The 22174-nt window shown below is 38.9% G+C and overlaps 1 protein-coding gene across 4 annotated transcripts in view; it reads left to right on the forward strand.

The window, feature by feature from the left end:
* The window catches only part of Sim1 (SIM bHLH transcription factor 1), a 72673-nt gene that overhangs the window by 14672 nt on the left and 35827 nt on the right, over positions 1-22174 (forward strand). For 3 of the 4 annotated variants that reach the window (XM_040283144.2, XM_005335883.5, XM_078019567.1), the window contains exons 4-9: positions 64-153; positions 675-783; positions 918-1003; positions 1675-1874; positions 2089-2195; positions 2950-3097. In XM_040283144.2, the coding sequence (XP_040139078.1) occupies positions 64-153; positions 675-783; positions 918-1003; positions 1675-1874; positions 2089-2195; positions 2950-3097 (740 nt within the window). Of the gene's footprint in view, positions 1-63; positions 158-674; positions 784-917; positions 1004-1674; positions 1875-2088; positions 2196-2949; positions 3098-22174 lie in introns of all 4 variants that reach the window. The other variant, XM_040283145.2, reaches the window with a different exon arrangement.

Here is a 22174-nt window from a genome sequence, read left to right on the forward strand (position 1 = left end):
CACCCCTGCATTTCAACAGATGGCCCAGAGGCCTCTCCATTCACTCTATTTCTGCCTCCCCAGACCCTGGATGGCTTCATCTTTGTGGTGGCCCCAGATGGGAAGATCATGTACATATCAGAGACAGCCTCAGTTCACCTGGGTCTTTCTCAGGTAGGTGAGTGGTCTACACTTCCAGCCTGCAGTGTTTACAGCCAGAGTTGGAAGCAGGAGGGGTGGGGCTTCCCCAATCCTTTTATGTCTGCATTTCTGGGCTAGAGACTTCTCAGCTGATGGAGGGATTCATTAAACAGGTCTGGATCTTCTCATTCCTAGACTTCCCTTATCCATTAGCTTCCACCCAAAGCCCAAGCAATTGCTACTTTTTTGAGGCTTTACAATAAGCCAGATACTGTGGGAAGAGATTATATGCTTATCTTTACCAGAGCTGCTACTACTAATACTACAACAACAACTACTAGTAGTTATTGTTATTATCTCACAGATAAGGAAGCTGAGGTGTACATAGGATGCAATAGGTAGCAAGGGGCAGAAATGAAATCAGAACTCAGGGCCAATTGCTGGCTCCTGTTTTCATGGCCCAACAGACCCCCACCCCGCCGCCCCACCAAGTTTTCAGCTTCTTCATGGGGCATTCTACTACTGCACAGACGATGATACTCCCGTCTTTACAGGTAGAGCTGACCGGAAACAGCATTTATGAATACATCCACCCTGCAGACCACGACGAGATGACCGCAGTGCTCACCGCCCACCAACCCTACCACTCTCACTTTGTACAGGGTAAGGCAGACACGTGTCTGCGATGCTTAAGCCCATGGCGGTCAGCTTGTGGTTTTTCCCAAGTTTGTCGTGGCTGGAACCGCCCAGTCGCATGTCTCATGTCCTGATCTTCCCTGTGCTCCTCTCTCTCTCAGAGTACGAGATCGAGCGCTCCTTCTTCCTGAGGATGAAGTGTGTCTTAGCCAAGCGGAATGCTGGCCTCACCTGCGGCGGCTACAAGGTAAGCGGCTGAGGTGAAAGATTGACACCCAGCAGTGGCTGGGTGTCTTTGGATGGGGCGGGACACAAGGGATCTGCAGCGTCTGAGGGTCATTTCCACATCAGGGACCGCACCTGTGTGAGCAGTTCGTAGTACGTTTGTTTCAAAGAGCAGCGAGTCCAGATGCTCTATTAGTCACAGAAGTGTATGAACTACTGGGAATGAAGCTTAAAGACTAGGTCTGACTGACCTAGTACTCCACAGCCATAGGACCTCTCTGAGATGGGTCTGAAGAATCCTGAAAACCTCTGAAGTGGTGGGTAACCCTTGGTGGATTCCTAGGAGAGTTTAAGCCTAGCGCCAGATTTTGACCTCCAAAGAGGTTAAGAACCAGAGCTTTAGCTCAAAGCTGTGATTCTCAGGTTGAATGCGATTGATCGTCCCAAGACGCGTTAGGGTTGGTGGAGGTCTAGGTATCTTCATTTTTACAAGCTCCCAAGTGAATTCAGTTTGACCTACAGTCACTCTCTTGAGACACTTTAGAGTCCTATAACTTTGGACCCCTTACCAGAAGGGAGTGGCCCAGACAATGTTTCTGGCTGAGTAGTTTCAACATGTTTCAACCCCCTCCTCATCTTTCTGGGGCTCTTCCTGAGTGTGGCTGAGTCTCCCACCCTCCCACTCTGCCACAGGTCATTCACTGCAGTGGCTACCTGAAGATCCGCCAATACAGCTTGGACATGTCCCCCTTTGACGGCTGTTACCAGAATGTGGGCCTTGTGGCCGTGGGTCACTCGCTGCCTCCTAGCGCTGTCACGGAGATCAAGCTGCACAGTAACATGTTCATGTTTCGAGCCAGCCTGGACATGAAGCTCATCTTTCTGGACTCTAGGTGGGTGGGCAGGGCCAAAAAGGGCTGTTTCTAGTGTAATGGCAACCCTTCTTAGCCAGGGATAGATTCCCCTTGATCTGAATGAGCCCATTTTGCAGATGAGGCAACTAACCAGGTTCTGCGAACTGAGGGCGGGCACCCAGGTCTGAGACTGTGTTTGGTCGGGAGTTGAGGGCCCCTGGGGCACTCATCCCACCTGAAATCCTCTCCACAGGGTGGCGGAGCTGACGGGGTATGAACCTCAGGACCTGATTGAGAAGACCTTGTACCACCACGTGCACGGCTGCGACACTTTCCACTTGCGCTGCGCTCACCACCTGCGTAAGGAACACTCTGCTCTGCACCCAAACAACCTTGGCGGCTCCCCAGGGTGGTGGGGAGTGGGAACCTAAGCACACGCAGACCGACTTACGGAAACCTTCATCCTGGTAATGGCCCTGGTGGTGCGTGAGGCCCCAGAGAGGGCCAGCTGGCACACTGGGCCTCATCTTGTTTCTCTACCTTACACCCGTCCTAGTACTGGTGAAAGGGGCGCTTCTAGTCGAAATATCTTCTATTGTTATGCTTCACCACCCGCAAACATCACTGAAGTTGTGAACAAAAAACCGAGGCTGTTAACTTTCCTAACCTTCATCGACTCTTACAGAAATTTTCTGGTATTTAGGGTTGAACCCAGGACCTTGAGTTCGCTATGCAAGCAAGTGCTCTATCACTGAGATAAATTCCCAGTTCACACCTCGGCTTTTCATATAGTTTTGTTTGAGCTTAATTTCCCGGGACTCTTCCTTCCATAGTTGGGCGAATTCAGGGAAACTCCCAACTTTATACGTTCCCGCATTGCTAAAGGTGCAGACATCCGCCCAGAGACGTGCCATGCATTAGCATGCTTATAAAGAGTACCCGGGGTCTTGATTCGATTTAACAGGGCCATCAATTGGGAATTTGCCTGTTGTTTCTCCCTCCTGCCAGGCGCAGCTATTAGGGCCGGCAGGGGGTCCGCACTCTCACCACCTGGCATTTGGGACAAGTCTGGGTCAAGCTGATTCACCACCATTTGCCTCTGTCTCTCCATCAGTGCTGGTGAAGGGGCAGGTGACCACCAAGTACTACAGGTTCCTGGCGAAGCACGGCGGCTGGGTATGGGTGCAGAGTTACGCGACCATCGTGCACAACAGCCGCTCGTCCAGGCCACACTGCATTGTCAGCGTTAACTACGTCCTCACGTGAGTGCAAGCCTGAGACCCCTTTGACCATTCCGGGGGACTCTGGTTTCTGAGAGAGAGCATGTGGTGGGCACAGCCTGGTTAGGAGAGACTGGGATCATCTGGGCATTCGGGTTTGAACCCTAAGCGCTGGCTTCGCTGGAAGGAGGCAGGTCGAGCACTTTCATCTTCCGGAAGAGGCTTTCTTGTTCTTTTTTAGAAAAAGATTTAGAGGTTCTTCCATCGCACTCCGTATTTGCTTTCTTTTCTTTCTCTTAACCTTTTTAAGCGAACTCTGCATTAAATAAAACTTAATGCAGCAGAAAGAAAAAAGAGAGAAAGAGGACAGGATCCAACGTTTGGAGCCATTTATAGTTAAAAAACAGGACATCTGTTTCACTTTTTCAGATCTAGGGTTTGAAGTTCTTAATTTTAACCAGAGTCTCCAATCAAAGTTAAGAGTTCTGAGAGAGTGTTTCTTTCCCTGAACCACAAAGGGGGCTTAAGTGACCAAGAGGATATGACTTTAACTTCCAGGAAGCCAAGAGAGCCAATCATAAGCTGCAGGTCTTGGTGGGGCACCCCTCCTGGTCCTGACCACTTCACTGGGTGAGGAGCTAAGCTCTGGGTGCCACCTGCGGGTTTGACCCATTGGGCAGCTGCAACAGCCTCTTTTGAATCTATTCTTATTAGAAACCATAATCCTTTCTGGTTGCTGGTGTGGCCCTTCAGTCTGATCACGTGGTGGGGTGTGCACCTCCTGAGGAAAGCATGTTATGTTCTGTATAATGTTTGTGAAAGTGGAATTGCTAAGGGTTGAAGCCTTTATAAAGAACCCTTTTGTGTATGCAGTTGCTGAATATTGTTTTTGTTGTTGTTTTTTTGGTTTGGTTTTGGTAGACATTGAAATTCTTGTGATTTTTAGGGGACCTCAGAAGTTCTCTACTTGAGAATGTTGACACCAGATAGTAAACATGCTGTTTTGTCTTTGTGGTGGGTTAAGGGATGCTTTTTGGAATCCAATCAATGAGAATTGGATTCATTCCACATTGTTTTAGATTGCCAAATTAAAAATGTAGTAGTTGGAAATATTATGCTTGCATTAAAACTATTTGCTCAGTGCCCGGTTTAATAAGAAAAGTCAATTCAATAGACTTAGAAAATGAATTTGGTGTAGGTGAGGTTTCAGTATTCAAGAATAATAGCTTGTTATTAAGAAGACTCTTTTAATTTCTCTCATTTTAGTAAATAGTGTTAAATATTATTAGATTTTTGCAATAGCAAGAAAACTGTACTTCAATATAGAGCGGAAAATGTACAACTATTTTGGGTATCATGAAACAACCATTTATTTTATGAATGTAATTTTTCATATTATTAAAATAAACAAGAGAAAATGGCAATGCATAACTCATAACATAAGCCACTCTGAGCAACAGAAGTATTAGAGGGTGAAAAATTATGTCTGCTTACCATGGAAAGGAAATGGACATTCTTTAAGAAGGTGCTTTGTATGTCTGAGACATCACAAGCATTATACATACACTCAGTCCTCTGGTGGGTGACTGTGGTTAGTAATCATTCTTTATCAAACAGCAGGGTATATAGTCACACAGACCCCTATAAATGATCTGAATGCAAGTTAGACCTCCCAATGGGTAAACTTAATTTATGTTTGGAGTCATTTTGAAATATTCTGTTTTGTTTTTCCAGTGGGTAAGTGTTCTTTTTTCTTCTGTTGACTGTGTCATTCTTTACACATTTCCTCAGAGCTGCAGAATTAGACAATCAACTTTGTATCCGATTAAAAAATATGTAATGAGGACAAATAAATGATTTATGGAAGGAAAAATAGTATGGCACACATTTATTTTTTGAACATTCTGTATCTTTGAAAGAAAATAGAAATAAACACACAGAAGCATGTATACACAAGCCTACAAGATGATAAGCTGAAATTGATTACTCTTTATGAGTCTCAGCCCCAATGCCTTGTATAAAAATTCTTAGAACAATTTTTTATGGCTGCAAAAGCAGAAACTGCTTTGGATGAAATGTCATCAAGTGGCTCTGTGTGTTGACAGGATTTTCATAATGAACAGGTTGCAGTTTGTTGGATGTGTACATCGCACATCTGGCTGGAAGTTACTAATTTACATTGTCTTAGCAAATTAAATAGATGGCTATTGATTCTCTATGGTACTAGCAAACTACCACATACATTTGTTTTTAGGAATACTGCTCTATGAAGTTAGAGAATGAAAAGTAAATTCTTTCCAAATATACCACCTCAAACAATGTACTTAAAACTGCCAACTTCTAAATACTTTGACATACAAAATGTTTCCATATTTAAGCATTTTAATAGCACACATTTTGAAAGAATTTTTTTTATGACATGAAAGTGGAAGGGATTTTAAATAATAATAATTCAAATGAAGAAGATGTGGTGTTTTGGTAGAAACTACATTCATAAGAAACCCTTTTTTAAATAACTTCTTGAGGATAAATTTGTTGTTGAAGTCAATATTATGTGTAAGAAAATTAGTCATTATTATTTAACAAAAGCAGTAATGATTAGAAATATTTAGTAGCCATGTTTTTTAATAAGCAACTGCATTAGTGCATAGAGGAAAATGATGATTTTAGAGGCAGGTGGTAATTGCTCTAGTGCTTTTTAATTCCTCCTCCTCCCCCTTCCTCCTCCTCCCCCTCTCCTCCTCCCCCCTTCCTCCTCCTCTCCCCTTCCTCCTCCTCCTCCTCCTCCTCCTCCTCCTCCTCTTCTTCTTCTTCTTCTTCATCTTCATCTTCTTCTTCATCTTCATCTTCTTCTTCATCTTCATCTTCATCTTCATCTTCATCTTCTTCACCATAATATACATTAAGAATCTGGAGAGGAGAGAGAAGTCACTATGATGAATTTTCTAAAATTCTTTTAGTTTCTGTAAAGCTTCTGTAGCTCTTCATTAATGCCTCTCCCACATGCCCCCTTGCAATCTAAGCAAAAGACTGACCAATTCATGATTTTCAGTAAGACACACATATTCTGGTAGCTTTATCTTCCATATAAAAAATCTTCTTATAAATTAGGAGTGCCCACAAATTTTGAAATGTTAAATATGATAGGGCCTTCTCTCATTTTTAAGAGGACAGGTGATAGAGACTGATTAGTAGTTGATGTTTGGGAAAGTCCAAAGAGTGTGGAGAGTAAAAGGAAGGTATTACATGTAAAGACCTGAGTAATTTTCTTGAATCCATATTTTCTTGATTTTAATTTGAGTGGTAATTGTTCATAAACAATTCAGATGGAAAATATTAGTACTTAACATGAAGAAAATTGAAAATAAACTATGAAAAATAATTTCTAGGGAAATAAGAGTATAAGTTTTCTTTGTGCTTTTGGAATTTATATATGTATATAATTTACATATATAATCCATCTATCTAGCTGTATAATCTATTTTTGTACTGGGGATTGAACTCAGTGTACTTTGCCTCTGAGCTATATCCCTAGTTTTTCTTTATTTTGAAGTGGAGTCTCATTTTGAGATTGGCTTCAAACTTGAGATCTTCCTGCCTCAGCCTCTCAAGTGGATGGAGTTACAGGTGTGCACAGGAGTTTCATGCCTGCCTGGCTCAGACTTCATACATTTTAAAATTAAGAAATATTCTTACATTATTTTTTCAGGATAAACCAAAACTTCTTCTATTTTAAAATATCTTAAAACTTATACATCTTTAAATATAAAAGTTGAAAGTCTAGTACAATGAATATCCATGTACGTATCATCTAATTTCAACAAATGTTAATGTTGGCCTTTTTGTTTTGTCTCTACCTATATGTATATCTATTTTTATGTTTATTTTTCCCTGCTAAATAATTCTAAAGTAAGCCACAGACATCATGGTACTTTCTGCTTACATAGCATTCTCCTGTCTAGTCACTGTATCATTTATGATGACATATTTATAGTATTCAAAATTACTGTGTGTAGAAGCTTGCAAAAAATACAGATGAGAGCTAGTTTACTGATGACATTAAAAACAATCTGCCACTAATATTCATCAAGTACTCATTGGTGTATGACCTCAATTAGTCTGATTGATATATGATATTCTATGAGGGGACTTCTGTAGAAGGTAGTCCTAAATATTAATATATTTTAAACTAGAATTCTAATGAGAATTATAAGTAAGTACAATTTTGACATTGTACTAGGAAAGTAAGAGAGTAGATTTAGTGAGTAATTTGGTAATTGTGGAATCAGACAGATTTAATATTTTCAACTACTTTTTTGTTGCTAAGGAGAGCTTTTCTGCTTATTTAATCAGTTTAGATGAAACACTGCTTTAGTGGAAAATCTCACATGATATTTTACATTTAAAGTGATTTACAGAGCATGTAGGAGGAAAAATAGTTTTCCATGTTAAAATTTCTATTACTGTGCTACTAAAAGCAGAACAGATAGAGAAAATACTTTAGTGTTCTATACCATGCTTGCTGTTTTCTAAAGACCTCCTTTAAATTTGTAGAACAGTTAGGGCAAATGCCAGAGAAACATCCTTCCTTCATATCAAAGGGAGAAAGGGCCCACATGATAATGGCCCCATATTTTTTATTCTTGTTTGAATACTATTACATGTTCTCACAGTTAACCATTATGAAAACCATGTGTTTTTCACAATTAGAATTTTTAAATGTTAACATATTCTGTGGTTATAAAACTTTATAAACCTCTTTAAAGAAGCAAACATAAAATATGCTTGTACTGGTTTGTTCTTTCAAATACATAAATGGTGCTGAATTCATTGGGGTGCTCAAATTCAAATTTGTTAGAATTTATTTAAAGGCCAATGATATTGTCATTAGTAGTAAATTTTAGGGTATTCTTCTTAAGACTTGGCTAATAATTACATATAATTATCAAAATAGATTTTATTTTGCTGTTAGCAAAACCACTCTTTTATATTATTAGTGATGTCAGATGAAGCACATTTTGACTTACCAAATTACAGCAAATATAAATTAATTTCATTCCTCAGATCTATGGAGAACTCATTGCATAAGTTTAATAATCTTTTTGGCAATTCAAAATAACATTAATTTCTAGAACTGCAAAAATATTGTACCCTAATGTATACCAACAAATTAGATTTGATTCATAATTGTGTTTAATCTTTATTATGATAATATTGAATAGCAAAGTTCTAGTTGTCCTTTTCAGATGGTCTTTTATGTACCTTAATGATCACAGAAACAAATTGGAGACACATTTGTATTAATGGTAATTTTTTAAATACCAAAACATTTTATTAAAATGAAGAGCTGGGAGATTTAATCCCTTTTGACATCCACAGTACCATTACTCAATTTAATCTTATCCTTCATATAGTCTTTATTATAATTTATTAACAAAATAATGTATATTTGGTTTTGAATTCATCTTTTATAAACTTATAAACTTTGAATATTTTAAAAAGCAATTGCTGACTGCGTATTTCTTTCAAAGTACTATCACCTAATTTATTTCTTGAACGTTCTGTGTGATGTTTCGTTTAGAGAGATCACACTTCTTATTTTCTAGGTGAGGAAACTGGGGCTCAGAGATGATGAGTAAGTGATAAAACCAGAACATTTTTGAAATTTTTATAATCAGCATATAATTGTACTGTTGTATTTATGGCTACAGTGTGTTGCTTCAGTACATGTTATGATATGATTGAATTGGGGTGATTAGCATATCCTTTACTTCATTCACGATTTCTTTGTGGTAAGACCACTTGAAATCTTATATTTTTTGTATTTAAATTTTTTTTAGTTGTACATGGACACAATATTTTCATTTTATTTATTTTTTATGTGGTGCTGAGGCTCGAATCCAGTGCTTCACACATACTAGGCAAGCACTCTACCACTAAACCACAGCCTCAGCCCCAAAATCCTGTGTTTTGAAATAGGTTACATTATTCTACCCTACTGTATAATAAAACGTTGAACTCATTTCTTTTACCTAATTATAACTTTATACCCATTGACTCACCTGCCTTCAAACCTCTCATCCTCCTAAAGCCAGAATTAAAGGCTTTTGTGTCAACTGTGGCATCCTGTCCTTCTCTGTGTATGAGAGTGAAAGGTTGTATGGTTTCAGTGAGGAAAAAGTCAGGGAGAGAGGAATGGATTTAAATGAATAAAGCCTGTAGTGTTCAGCTTATCCAGCTTCAAGATAAGCTTTGACCTGAATTCAAGATTAAAAAGCTACCTCTGTGTTGCTGCTTAGTGTATACATTTCACTAGCTAAGATGTAGCAGTGATGTCTTCTCGATTATATTCAATTAAGAATATATAATTTTCAGTTGAGTGGTGTGGTTACAAGCTGATAATTTCAGTGACTCAGGAGGTAAGGCAGGAGGATTACACGTTCAAGGTCAGCCTTAGAAATTTGTTAGACTTTCAGTAACTTAGCAAGACCTTGTCTTAAAATTATAAATAAAAAAGAACTAGAGATCTATCTCAGTGGTAAAGCTCCCTTCAGTCAAATCCCCAGAAGCCAAATACACACACACACACACACACACACACACACACACACCTATGTGGATTAGTAAGAGAAGTCATCCTTTTTTGTCAGATTTTTTGTTTTTTTTAAAGAGAGAGGGAGAGAGAGAGGGAGAGAGAAGGAGATAATTTTTTAATATTTATTTTTTAGTTTTCGGCGGACACAAAATCTTTGTTTGTATGTGGTGCTGAGGATTGAACCCAGGCCGCATGCATGCCAGGCAAGTGCGCTACCACTTGAGCCACATCCCCAGCCCTTTTGTCAGATTTTTTGACGTGATTTACCTGTTGTGGCAGTGGGGTATTTCCTAGATGGTGTGTGTGTGTGTGTGTGTGTGTGTGTGTGTGTGTGTGTGTGTGTGTGTTGGCTCTTTTCTGCCTTTGGGGGAGAATGGGGAAGATTTGATGATAGCTGACATTCTCCTCTAGGGGTTCTATTCAAGAGCTGGAATGGAGAACTCTCCAGCATTCTCTGGGCTGCTGTGCCATCCTCTGGCCCCTTGGCATGGCCGCTACCTGGCTGCTTCCTTTTCCCCAGGCCATTCTGACCTCCAGTCTTTCCTTTGTTGTTGCCTTGACCTAGTGACTCACAGAACCATCCTGTTAGTTCCTAGGTGTTGGCTGCTTGGTATGTGCTCAATGACCTGCCTGCCCACCCCCTGCCTGCCCACCCTCTTCTGGTTTTCTTTCAGCCTAGCTGTTGGGAGTAAAGTGTTCTCTTCTTTGAGTCACATCATGGGAAGACATGGATCATTGCCTTATTTGAAGGCAGGGACTCATGCATGGTATTGTGAATAGGTGGAGAAATTCAAGGAAGGCTTTACTTGAACCCTCCAAAAGCATGTCTTTGTTTCCTACTTAGTCTACTCGTTTGAGAAATGCTGTTATGTTTGGTTCAAGGTATGTGTAGGTTTAATGGGGAGGATATGTCTATCTTTATAATTTTAGTAAATTATATTTACTGCTATTGCTTTCCCTTTATCTGGTGCTTACCTCTCTGTTCTCATTGGTTTGTGATGTCTTTCCAGATGATTAGATGGTGATCAAAAATTCTTTGGGTTAAAGTGCTGGTATCTATGCATAAGTGCCATACAAATAAAGATTATCTGGAGTTTAGACAAGTTGGGAATACCTGAATTCCTATCAATGGAGAAATTTAATGTTGCACCTTGCTTGGAGGAGTGACTGCCCCAACCTCAGTTCCCTTTCTCCTATCTCAGGCCATGGAGAGCGATTGTCCATGGTGATGACACAGCTGAGAAGGATGTGTGGTGACTTTCTATTTGTAGAGGATTCATGTTTGGGGTTTATCTGAGCCTAGCCCATCTGTTTGCCATCTAAGAGTTTTGCTCCAGGAAGTGATATTGCAGTGAGCTTGTGATTTTGTTTGTTGTAAAGACCCTGTATCATTCTAAGCAACCAGACAGGGTAGCCATAGGTCTTGGTATCAGGTGGGTCTGGATGAGAATCAAAACTGTTCCATAATAACTGTGAGATCTTGAGTAGGTCATGCTACCCCTTTAACTCTTGTTTTTCCTTTTGTGAAAGTAGACACTTGTTCCCACCTTTTAGAGATTTACAGAAGACTACGTGAGATAATAGAGGAGATAGCTAGAAAAGTATTTGGCTCCAAGAGCTGTTATTAGCTTTTTCCAATTTTGTGATGTCAATTAAAATGCTTTGGAAAAAAAAAAGAGTAGTTCCCTCATGAATATGAATTTTAAATCCTCACATCCACAAATGTAGGTTTTTATTTTCTCTCTTTTCTGCAGTCTCTTGACTACAGCCCTCTGAGCATTGTGCTCTGTGTGTGTGGTGACTTCTGCAGTTGGCTGGGCTCACCCTGTGTTGTGCTGTTGTCATCATGTGCTCTAAAGGGAGCCAAGATTTCTGCTTGGAGGGAGGTAAACCAGAATTTCCCAAGTGCCTTCTTTGTTCCAGGGATGTTGAAACTGCTTTACACGGGCTACTTTCCTAGGGAAAAAGAAGTTTCTAAGAAACAGCTTCTACCAAATTTCTAATTTAGTTGGAACCAGTGTTTTGTCAATCTTGTTAATGTTAGTAAGTATAATGCAAAGTGCATAAAACATGAAACACTGGCCTTTTGTATGGTGTGTGGTGAGGCCTTCTGTGTGTTCCTCATTGTTCTGCATTGCCAGCACATGGCTGTATCACCACTATTTGGCAGAATGTGGCAGGTTGCAATGATTAATTGCCTAGATATGTGAAGCAGAAATCTGGACAACTCAAGAGCGGTTACACTTTAGTTGGCAAAATAGAAGAGACCCATTGAAATACCTAAGAAGACAGGGAAAAGAAACAAGTCAGAAATGATATGGTATGTTTGCACTATTTGCTGAAGGCACAGAATTCAAAGGAGCTAAAAGTGAGAGTGGAGCTGTCAGGAAAAGGATGGGATTTTGAGGATTGGATTTTTTGAAATAAGCAAGTTACCTGTGAACATTGGTCACATCTTCTTTTCCCAGTAGGCACTCTTGTAACAGCGTCACTCTGAAAATCACATGCAAACAGCGATTGTCTTGCTATTCTTGTCTAACTGAGGTTTTCTTTCCTTCATTACTTTCTTTACTCTGAACTGTTTTGTTGGAACTGAGCACTTTTCATCATAACTGGAAACTGCTTTCCCCCAAACCTTTGCCTTTCTCAAATTATTACTGATATATCTTCAACATGTTGACCTGGCTTTAGTAATAAAATCTTTTTAAGCACCTATGCATAAAACACAGTTTTTAAAGATTTTAGGGATACCAGTATTCTAAATTGAATATTAATCACATTGAAATGAATGGACAGTACTTCTACATGTATGATGCTTGTATTTTAAAAATTATCTTCAGAAAGAAAGTGTGAGATACATATAGCAGATTGGAGGACACGGAAGTGCAAAGTACCTATATAACTTGTTTAAGATTTGCAGGGCCAAAGGGCCTCCTTTGACATTATAATTTTGCTGCTGTTAGAATATGATGCAGTCTAACTTCTAGGTTTCTTTTTCTTTCTTTTTTTGAGGTGGTGGTGGAGATCCTGGGGATTGAACCAGGGTCTCCTACATGTTAGGCAAGCACCCTACCATTGATCTATATCCCCACCTCTTTTTAAAAAGTGTTTTGAGACAGGGTCTCAAAACTTGAGTTCTAGGCTGGCCTTGATCTTGCAGTCCTCCTGCTTCAGCCTTCTGACTAGTGGGGATTACAGGTGTGCGTCATGATGCCCATCTACTCCCTGGGCTTCTTAGTTGCATGTTTCAAGTCCTGAAAATCATAGGGTTGCATTAGAAGATATTTTAAAAATCTGTTATGAAATAAGATATCACTGCATGTTTTTTATCATGTAACATAGCATATTAGACTCTGCTGACTACTCCAAGTACCACCCCTCACTAGCTCTATGCCTGTAGGTAAATTGCTTAATTTTCCTATTTTTTTTAAATCTGAAAATTCAGGTAGAATAGAGACTACCTCACAGAGTCATCATGAATATTAGATGAGATAATGGCACTGTGATCCCCACAAAGTAGCATTGAGTAAATGTTGATTATTAGTGTGGTTATTTTAGTGAAATTGAGTCAAATAATTTTTAGTCTGCCAATAAGCACACAATAAATATGTGTTAGTATTGGGCTGAAGGAAGGAAAGCATGAGCCTTAGGAAGAGAGGTATTTATCCAAGAATAAAAAATCAGCAGTCATTCTGATGTGTCTGAAAGGGGCTGGTAGATCCTCCTTCACTTTTTAAAAAAATATTTATTTTTTAGTTGTAGTTGGATACAATACCTTTATTTTATTCATTTATTTTTATGTGGTGCTGAGGATTGAACCCAGAGCCTTGCACATGCTAGGTGAGCGCTCTACCTTTGAGCCACAACCCCAGCCCCCTCTTTCACTTTTTTAGGATGAGTGTGTCTTTAAGCATTCATAAAAGATTTCTCGAGCACTATATATTATAGGTGCTGTGACAAGTTTGAGGACTATCTAAATGAATGACAGTGTCTGCAGAAGAAAGAAACAAGCATAAGTACAAATGGTGTCCTACTTGATCGCCCATAGGCTTGTACATGACTGAGATGCTTTCAATGAGGGAAGTGCTGCCATCCACAGTTAGAAAGGAGAATCCAAAGTGCATTGGCACAACACAGGTTACCCTGGGGAATGAGCTCATAGGTGTGGAACTCACAGGTATATGAGCTATGAGACTGCTGACTAGATATGGGAGTGGGTAGTGAAAGCTGTAGGAAGAGTTGGGCTCATTGGGTGGGATTTTTTTTTGTGTGTGTGTGTGTGTGTTTAGTAAGAGAGTTCATAATTGACAGCAAAGTATCTGGCTGTAAGCTAAGGAGCCCAACTTTAACTCTCACAAGGATGTGGACCAAGGCAGTCTCTGTAATCTCATTACCTCAAGAAGGAAGAGTAGTTATAATTGAGTTGATTTTTGTTCTGTTAGAGTGATGTTGGGCTGGTTTTTTGTTTTGCTTTGAAAAGAAATTTTCAATATTTGGGGGACTGAATAGGATTATGACTCTCAGTGAATTTTAATCATTCTAGATTCAGAATAGTCTTTGCCGATATATTACATTTAAAAAAATGTTGCTAATTGTTTTAGGTTTTGCAACATTTTTATTTATTTATTTTTCTTTGTAAGGGGTAATTCCCAGGCATTGCTGCTCTGTCTGGGAGAAACTGGAAGATGATCATTAGCTCTAAGCTGAAGGAGGGGTGGCAACTTGCTCTATTCATTGTCTTGCTTAGGAAGCTTAAGGAGTAAGGATTCACATCTGAGGTCCTGCTACTTTGTGCAAGAGGCTCAGTCAGTGGGGTTGAGTGACTTAGCTGATACAAAACAGCTAGTGAGTGGTCCAGTAGGCATATGAACCCAGGGCCTGGACTCCAGTGCTCACCAATGTCCTCTTTGACATGCTCTCTTTATAATGGTGTTATTGTGTTAGGGTGAACTATGTGAAATTGTCATTTCTGTGTATTAAAACAGTCAAATATTGGCAATTTCATATGATTCTACTTAATATTTATGAAGTAATTTTTAACTTCTTGAAGATGTGTTGCAAAAGTCCATGGAGAGTTTACTCTTTTGTTTATTATGGGGTCTCCACAAAGTGACTCATTTTCTTCACTCTTTGGGTGTACTTGGTATGTACTCAACTGCATGCAATAATATCCTCACCTCTAGGCCCAATTCCATTTCCTCTTTACCAATTTAATATCAACAGTAATGATGTTTTCACAAAATAGCAATCAATAAGTGTGTCTCATAGAACATTATTTTATTTAGAACATCTAATATTTTACTAGGATTCAAATAGGAGCTACTGTCTTTACCAGAAGGATATTTTCCCTTTGACTGATTGCTAAATGAATAGAGCCTGTGAAAGGATCTTTTTTTCCCAGGGATTTCTTGTTCAAACAGAATTTGCTGTATCCACATCAGTAAAGCCGTGCTAATATGGGCTGCTGGCCAGATCTTGGAAATAGCCTCATTATATTGAACTGGATGTCATAATGGTACCCATTAAGGTGGGATTCTCTTGTGTTTGTACTTTTAAACCCAAGTCCCTTGCCACTTTTTGCATCTCGCTGAGAATAGCAACATTTTCTGGTAATGCAACCTTTGAATGTGCTGTTTTTCATCTGTCTCTTCCTACTGTAACCATTACAAAAGTAGAATCCTGGGTTTTGAGCATTTTGGGGGTCTGTGCCTTTTTGTTGCTCTCCAGTCATTCATTCTATTCTCAGAGGTTGTGATAACTATAGTAAGTTCTGGTGACTGGAGGTAAGAACCCATGAGATTCACTTCTTTCAACTCTTGCATTAATTGATATTGCTGTCCAAATAGGTGGCTGGGAAAGAGCTGCTTCCCCCCCCCCCAGATCTAACAAAATTCAACACAAAGTTCTTCATTTTATTTTTACAAGTCATTAAGAGACTACTAGGTTGGAACTCACAACATTTATACTTACTGTCAATGCTACCATCCTGGCAAGGTGAAGCATTTGTTGTGCTGTTGTTGGGTAGTGGATCCCTTCAGTGTTACAGCTCAGGAATGCTAGAGGAATGCAGCCCACAAAGGGGAGGGCAGGGTGCGTGTCAACTTCATTCCTCCAGTTACAACAATTAAAGATCATAGCAAAGTGCAGGGTAGCACTTTTTTTGTGAAGGCTATTTGAACACCAAGGGGAACTATTAAGAGACATTACATATTTTACAATATAATTTCCGTCTTCTCTGTCCACTCAATAGGACTTATTTTATATATAAACACATTTTTATCATTAGAATCAGCTTAATTTCTGTTGCTATAATTAAAGAGATGGTAAGAAATGTTTTAGCGTGGAGTCCTCTCTATGGCAATTGGGGGAAGATTTGTGCATTCATTCAGCCAAATAAATTTCCCCAGTGCCTTCTGTGTGCTGGACTTTGTGATAGGGCTACAGTGTGACCAAGGGAGACACAAGTCCCTGGCCTCATGGAGCATCCAATTTAGTGGGAAGAAATGGTACTTACAAACAAATAAACTGTCATAAAATATCAGGAAGTGATAGAAAAATAAATTAAGTAGGTCAAAGAGATGGGAGTGGTCTGGGAAGGCTTCGTTAGAAACTCATGAATGAAAGATGGGAACCAGCCATGGTCACACCCACAGGGAGAACGTCCCCAAAACACATGTAAAGGTCCTGAGGTGGATGCCATCTGGGCATGTTGAAGAATGGAGAAGGTCACTGTGGCTGCCACAGAGTAAGGGAGGAGGAGAGTGGAAGGAGGTGATGCAACAAGAATGGGCAGGGTCAGATCATGTTGGGTCTGGAAGGCTTTGGGAAGCCAATGGACACTTTGAACAAAGGCATGGCATAATCTAATGTATGATATGAAAGATCCTTCTGGCCAGTGTTGATCATAGGCTTTGTGGAGGGTAGACAGTGGAGGCAGGGAGAACAGTTAGGTAATTATTATAATTAACTAGGTGAGAGAAGATGATGGTTTGCAAGGGAGGTAGGGGAAGGGTCAGATTCAGGGTAAGGATTGGATATGGGTGGTCCGTAAAAGAGAGCAGTCAAGAATAGTACCCAGATTTTAGCCTGAGGGACCTGTATGAATGGTGGGAAAAAGCAGTTTTGTAGGTAGTAGCTGCAATCAAGGTTGTGTAGTTGTATCTACCTTAAGATGCTTGTCATCCATCAGCTGGGAAATGTCACATAGTCAGCGGCACTTGGATGTCCGTAGAGTGGGAAGGTCTGGGATAGAGAGTGGGAAGGTCTGGGATAGTGATTGGGAGTCATCAGTGTATGGAATTTAAAGCTAATGGAGTAAATAGAATAATAGAAGAGAAGCAGCCTGAAGACCATGTTTTGCAGCTTTCAATATTTGGATCTGCAGGAATAGGAGGTTAAGAGGGAGCAAACATTCCAGGCAGTTGCAGGGTCTAGTGGTCTCTGCAGTCAGTCAGGTTAAGTTCTGAAGAAAGTATGAAGAAAGTGTGAAGGTTGGATTTTGTCTTTGGAATGTTCCCTCCCTTTTCAGTGTTTTTTTAATCTACTCTGTGATCCCTTTCACCTGAGACTATTGCAGTCCCCTTCACCTGAGACCATTGGTTTTTCTTATCCCAAATATCAACTGTTCTAATCCTCAAAGTATGGTGTCCTGACTGGTAGCCTCAGCACTACTGGGGACCTTTTTTTTTTATGTATTAATTTTTTATATTTTATTTTTTTTAGTTTTCGGCAGACACAACATCTTTGTTTGAATGTGGTGCTGAAGATCGAACCCGGGTCCCGCCCATGCTAGGCAAGCACTCTACCACTGAGCCACAATCCCAGCCCCGTGGGGGCCTTTTTAAAAATTCCAATTGTTGGGCTCCACCCTAAACCTGCCAATGAGATGCTCTGAGGGGTGGAGGCAACGAGTTGTCTTTTTTTTTTTTTTTTTTTAGTTGTCAATGGACCTTTTTAGTTTTTTATTTTTACGTGGTGCTGAGAATTGAACCCAGTGACTCACATATGCCAGGCAAGTGTTCTACCACCGAGCCACAACCCCAGCCCCCAGCGAGTTGTCTTTTAACAAACTTACGATGCATGCTGAAGTTTGGGAATCACAGCTTTAAGAGAAGCAGACAAACTGAATCAAGAAAAAAATAACAGATGAACATATACTATTATTTCTTTCTGGACCAACTTTCTGAAGCCAAAGAAATGAATACATTTTTAAGTCTCAGCCAGTAGACCACTATTGAGACATCTTCATGGTGGCCAGGGAAGCCTCTCAAGGCCTACAAATAACAATAGGAAGATATATATCCTGTTTTTTATATGGGTTCTACTGATAACTCTTCTAAATAGTATTTTAAAAGCTCTCTGATCCCAACTATAGACACAATGAAAATTTTGGCATTTTAGTGGGCAATCCAAAATCTCTAGCAACCATACAGAACTTATATTGTGTAATCACAACTTATCTACCAGGCAGTTTTAAATAATGCCTGAGGCTAATAATAATAATAATAATAATAATAATAATAATAATAGAACATTTGTTGAATTGTGAATTTTATTCATGAAATATATCTCAAATTTATTTTAGCCTTTTAAATAATAGAGTTTAATGTATATTTAGTCAGGCATTACAGTAGTCAGGGCTTAAGAAGATTAGAAATAAATGAATCCAATTAAAGAACATGTCTCTGAGATTTGATATGTCATAGATATGAATGAACTGTTTGCACAGCAACTGTAAAGAAACCATTAATGAATAACTATCTAGAAGAGGTTTAATCAAGAATAAATGTAATAGGACATATTTTAAAATATTTAAACTAAACAAATGAAGATTTATGCATTTGAAAACACTGCATTATGCCAGTATTTTTGCTGTGTTTTTTCCTGTGGAGTTCAAAGTCTGAGATTCTACTCTGCTGTGATTTACAGAAATTCCAGTGCGTTGGTATTATGCAGGGCAAGGCAGAGCTTCTAATCATATCCTTCGGGTTTACTTTGTGGGATCTCCTTACCTGAGGCCCCAGGCCCTGTGGGGGAATTCAGGGACACCTTGCCCTTGAATTTGGGGTCCAAATTTCTCAGTCTACGATGATTTCATGTTGATTACAGTTTTTTTTTTTTCTGTTCCTGAGTTTGTGTGGAGTTCCTGGCACAGTGGAAGATATTTTTAGAGTTTAGAAATTAGCTTTGTTCAGGATCAGAATAACTAGGTGAGAAAGCTATTCCTGTGAGGTTGAGTCTCAAACAAATATAAGGTGTTAGGTGATGAGATCCCCATTGCTTTTCTTTCCTAGGGATTAGAAGAGTTCTAAAGGGAACTTGAAAAACATGAGGTTAATAAGTGAGAGTGAGGTGCATGTGGGGTGTGGGGAATGCACACAGAGGATGGGGTAGGTTGGAAGGAGTGGAAGAAAATAGAGAAGAGGGGGCAGAATAAGGTGTGCATTTTGTTTCCTTTTTGTTTGAGAATTTTTAAAAAGACAAACCTGATTGACATTAGTATTACTTTTTCTTTTGATTGATATTATTAAGACATTTTGTGTTTATTTTGATCTGACTATTAAAGATCCAAATCCTCCTTACCTCTCCCAAATATAAGAACTAGAAAAACTGAAAGAGCAACTTAGATCTGAAAGACATGCAATATGTTGAAAATTTTAGTAGCTAAAGAGTGGTTTACTGATCATAAAAATTAAGTTCCTTAAAGCAAAAGCTATGCCCACCACCCCCAAATTGGGACTTCATTTGAACAATGATAAATATGCCGTTTTAATTCACACAAATCTAAGTTGTTTTAGGAAACCACGTAAAAAGAGTCTTTTCCCCCTCAGTTGTAGTAATAATTTAGGTTCTATTCTCCAAAGAAGGAGACATAAAAATCATATAGTTTATATGAAAGTCTTCAGAGACAGATAATTCTGTAAACTTTTAAAGATGAAAAATAAATCAGAAAGTAGGGGAAACATACAGGCACTGAGAGAGCATTTGAACATTTGGATATTTAAGTTGTAATTATTATGCCTCAGAAGGTAGACTGTGGGAAAGAAGATTTTATAGTGTTTTCTCTTTTGTATTTAGTATGTGCAAAGATAAAACCCTAGAAATAAAAAAAAAGTTTTGGGGAACCATTTCAATATGAGGTGGGGATGCCTGAAATTTGCCTCAATTAGTGTTTTTCTAAAGAAATATTCTTTCTGATTATACATACATGCCTATTATAAAAAATTAAGATAATAGAGACACATAAAAAGATGAAACATATTTTCATCTATTTGCCAGATATCTGCACATAACATTTTAGTTCATTGCCTGTCACTGTCCATATGTAATACATGCTAATTTAAAGAGAAAAAAATGTCACTTCATTATGTTTTTTTTTGTATCACTGTAATTGAAATATTTAATAACTATATAACATTTTCTCACATGGATACATTGTAATTTAGTAATTCCTTTATTTTTAGTTCTTATTTCATTATTTCCAATTAAAAATAGAAATTATCTGATAAGCACTGTCATATATATTTTTGATGCTTATCTTTGATTTTCTAGGAATCTTTTAATCCTCCTAGAATTGATATTCCTGGATTTAAAGTATGCATGTTTTTCAGCTGCTTTATAAACACTACTCTCTTACTAGTAGCATATACAAATGCTCATTTATTTCAACTTATTCATTGGGATTTATTGTCACTCAGAAAACTTTGCCAATTTGAAAAGGAAAATTGCCTGTTAACTGCTTTAATTCCTATAGGTTATCATACATGAGGCTAAAGCTTTAAAAACATTTCTAAGCAATTTGTTAATTGTTCACATTCTTTTAAAATTTTTGTATGTGGAGATATTATATTCATTATTGATTTCTAGGAGTTATTTCTCTGGGTGTTAAAGCACTGTTTCTAGTGGGGCATCGCAGTGCATGCCTATGATCCCAGCCATTTGGGGGCTGAGGTAGGAGGATCTCAAGTTCAAAGCTAGCCTCAGCAACTTAGCAAGGCCCTAAACAATTTATCAAGACTCTGTCCCAAAATTAAAAAAAAAAAAATTACAAGGGCTGGGGAAACGGTTCAGTGGTAGAGTGCTCCTGGGTTAAATCCCCAGTACCAAACAAACAAGCAAACAAACAAACAACACTATTCCTCCTAATTCCTTCAGTATAATTGCAATAGTTCCAAATGGTTCAGGATGAAATTAATTTAGTATTTTATTATGCCCAAGTATCACATATGCTGTGCCTGAATTGCAATTTGCCAAAATAAGTGCATTTAATCAATGTGCATAACACTAAAATAGTAAGATAGGTTTGGCTTCTTTGATTTAGGTTCTTACAGAATTTCAGGATGATTATGAATTATGATCTGAGAATTTGAAAAATCTCACATGAACTTGCTTACCTAGTAGATATCTCTCATTTGTATGGAAAGGTTTGACAGTTTTTTGAGTTTTGGATTTGAGATGAGTCAAAGTTTATTGAAATTAGAATCATTTTGTTAATCACTCGCAAAGTGAGCATCTGTTCTATATGAGATATTGTGTTGGACAGTAAATAAAGGGTGTTATACAAGAAGGAATTCAAGAGGTGGTTGTCAGGGTACAACTTTGGCCACACTGTAAGATGGAATGTTGAACCAAATGAGCAGTAGAGGCGGTGAGTGGTGGAGGAACTCAGACGAAGGAGCAGGGAGAAATCACTGGAAGGGTAGGGACACAAATTCAGGGGCAGTGTGGTAGCAGATCTGGATACAGCTGCATCCCAGCTTGTTTCACAAACTAGTAGGAAGGAATAACATGATTCCCATTATGAGCACAGAGAGCTTGGCCACATCTTGTCAACATATTACTGATTTTCCCTTTAATTTTTGGTTGTTATTGTTTGCCTATTAATTACAGTCATGTCTTTCCTTCTCGAAATCACAGTGTGGTACTAAACCTTGTGTCTAAGGCGTTCCTTACCTTTTGGTGCCGTCCACTGCAGAGTGTGTTGGAGGAAACTTCAAAATGGAGAAAGGCATAGGCACTATTTATGTAAAACCAAAGATTTTGGGGGACCAACCTCAAATCCACTTATTGAGTATGAGACTATTACATTTCCAAGGGTGCCTTAGACTAATTTCCCAGCAGATTGTCTTAGTCTGTGAGCTTCTCACAGTATGCATCCCTCCTTATCATCTCTCTCTGCTGAGCTCCATAGGAACCTAAAAATGAAACATAAAGTAGGTCTCTCTGCTGGTGAGGTTTGTCCAGTGGCTAGGCAGTAGCTCTGCCAGAATATAAAGAAGGTCATGCACTTCATGTAACGGTGACTCTAGAATCCGATTAAAAAGTTTAGTGTAAGGCACAGTCATCCCCACTTAATCCGATCACGGTTTAATGCAATCCTCTGCTTATTTCAATCAGTGCCTTTGGAGCCAAATCAGTTGTATGGCTTAGTTTCCACGTTTTGCTTGGGTAATTTGATCACCTTCAGCTTCTTTTAAAAAATAGCTCAATTGAAAAATCTGGCAACATTTTTTTTTTTAAGAATT

Source organism: Ictidomys tridecemlineatus, chromosome 8 (genome assembly GCF_052094955.1).
Source record: "Ictidomys tridecemlineatus isolate mIctTri1 chromosome 8, mIctTri1.hap1, whole genome shotgun sequence".
NCBI lineage: Eukaryota > Metazoa > Chordata > Mammalia > Rodentia > Sciuridae > Ictidomys > Ictidomys tridecemlineatus.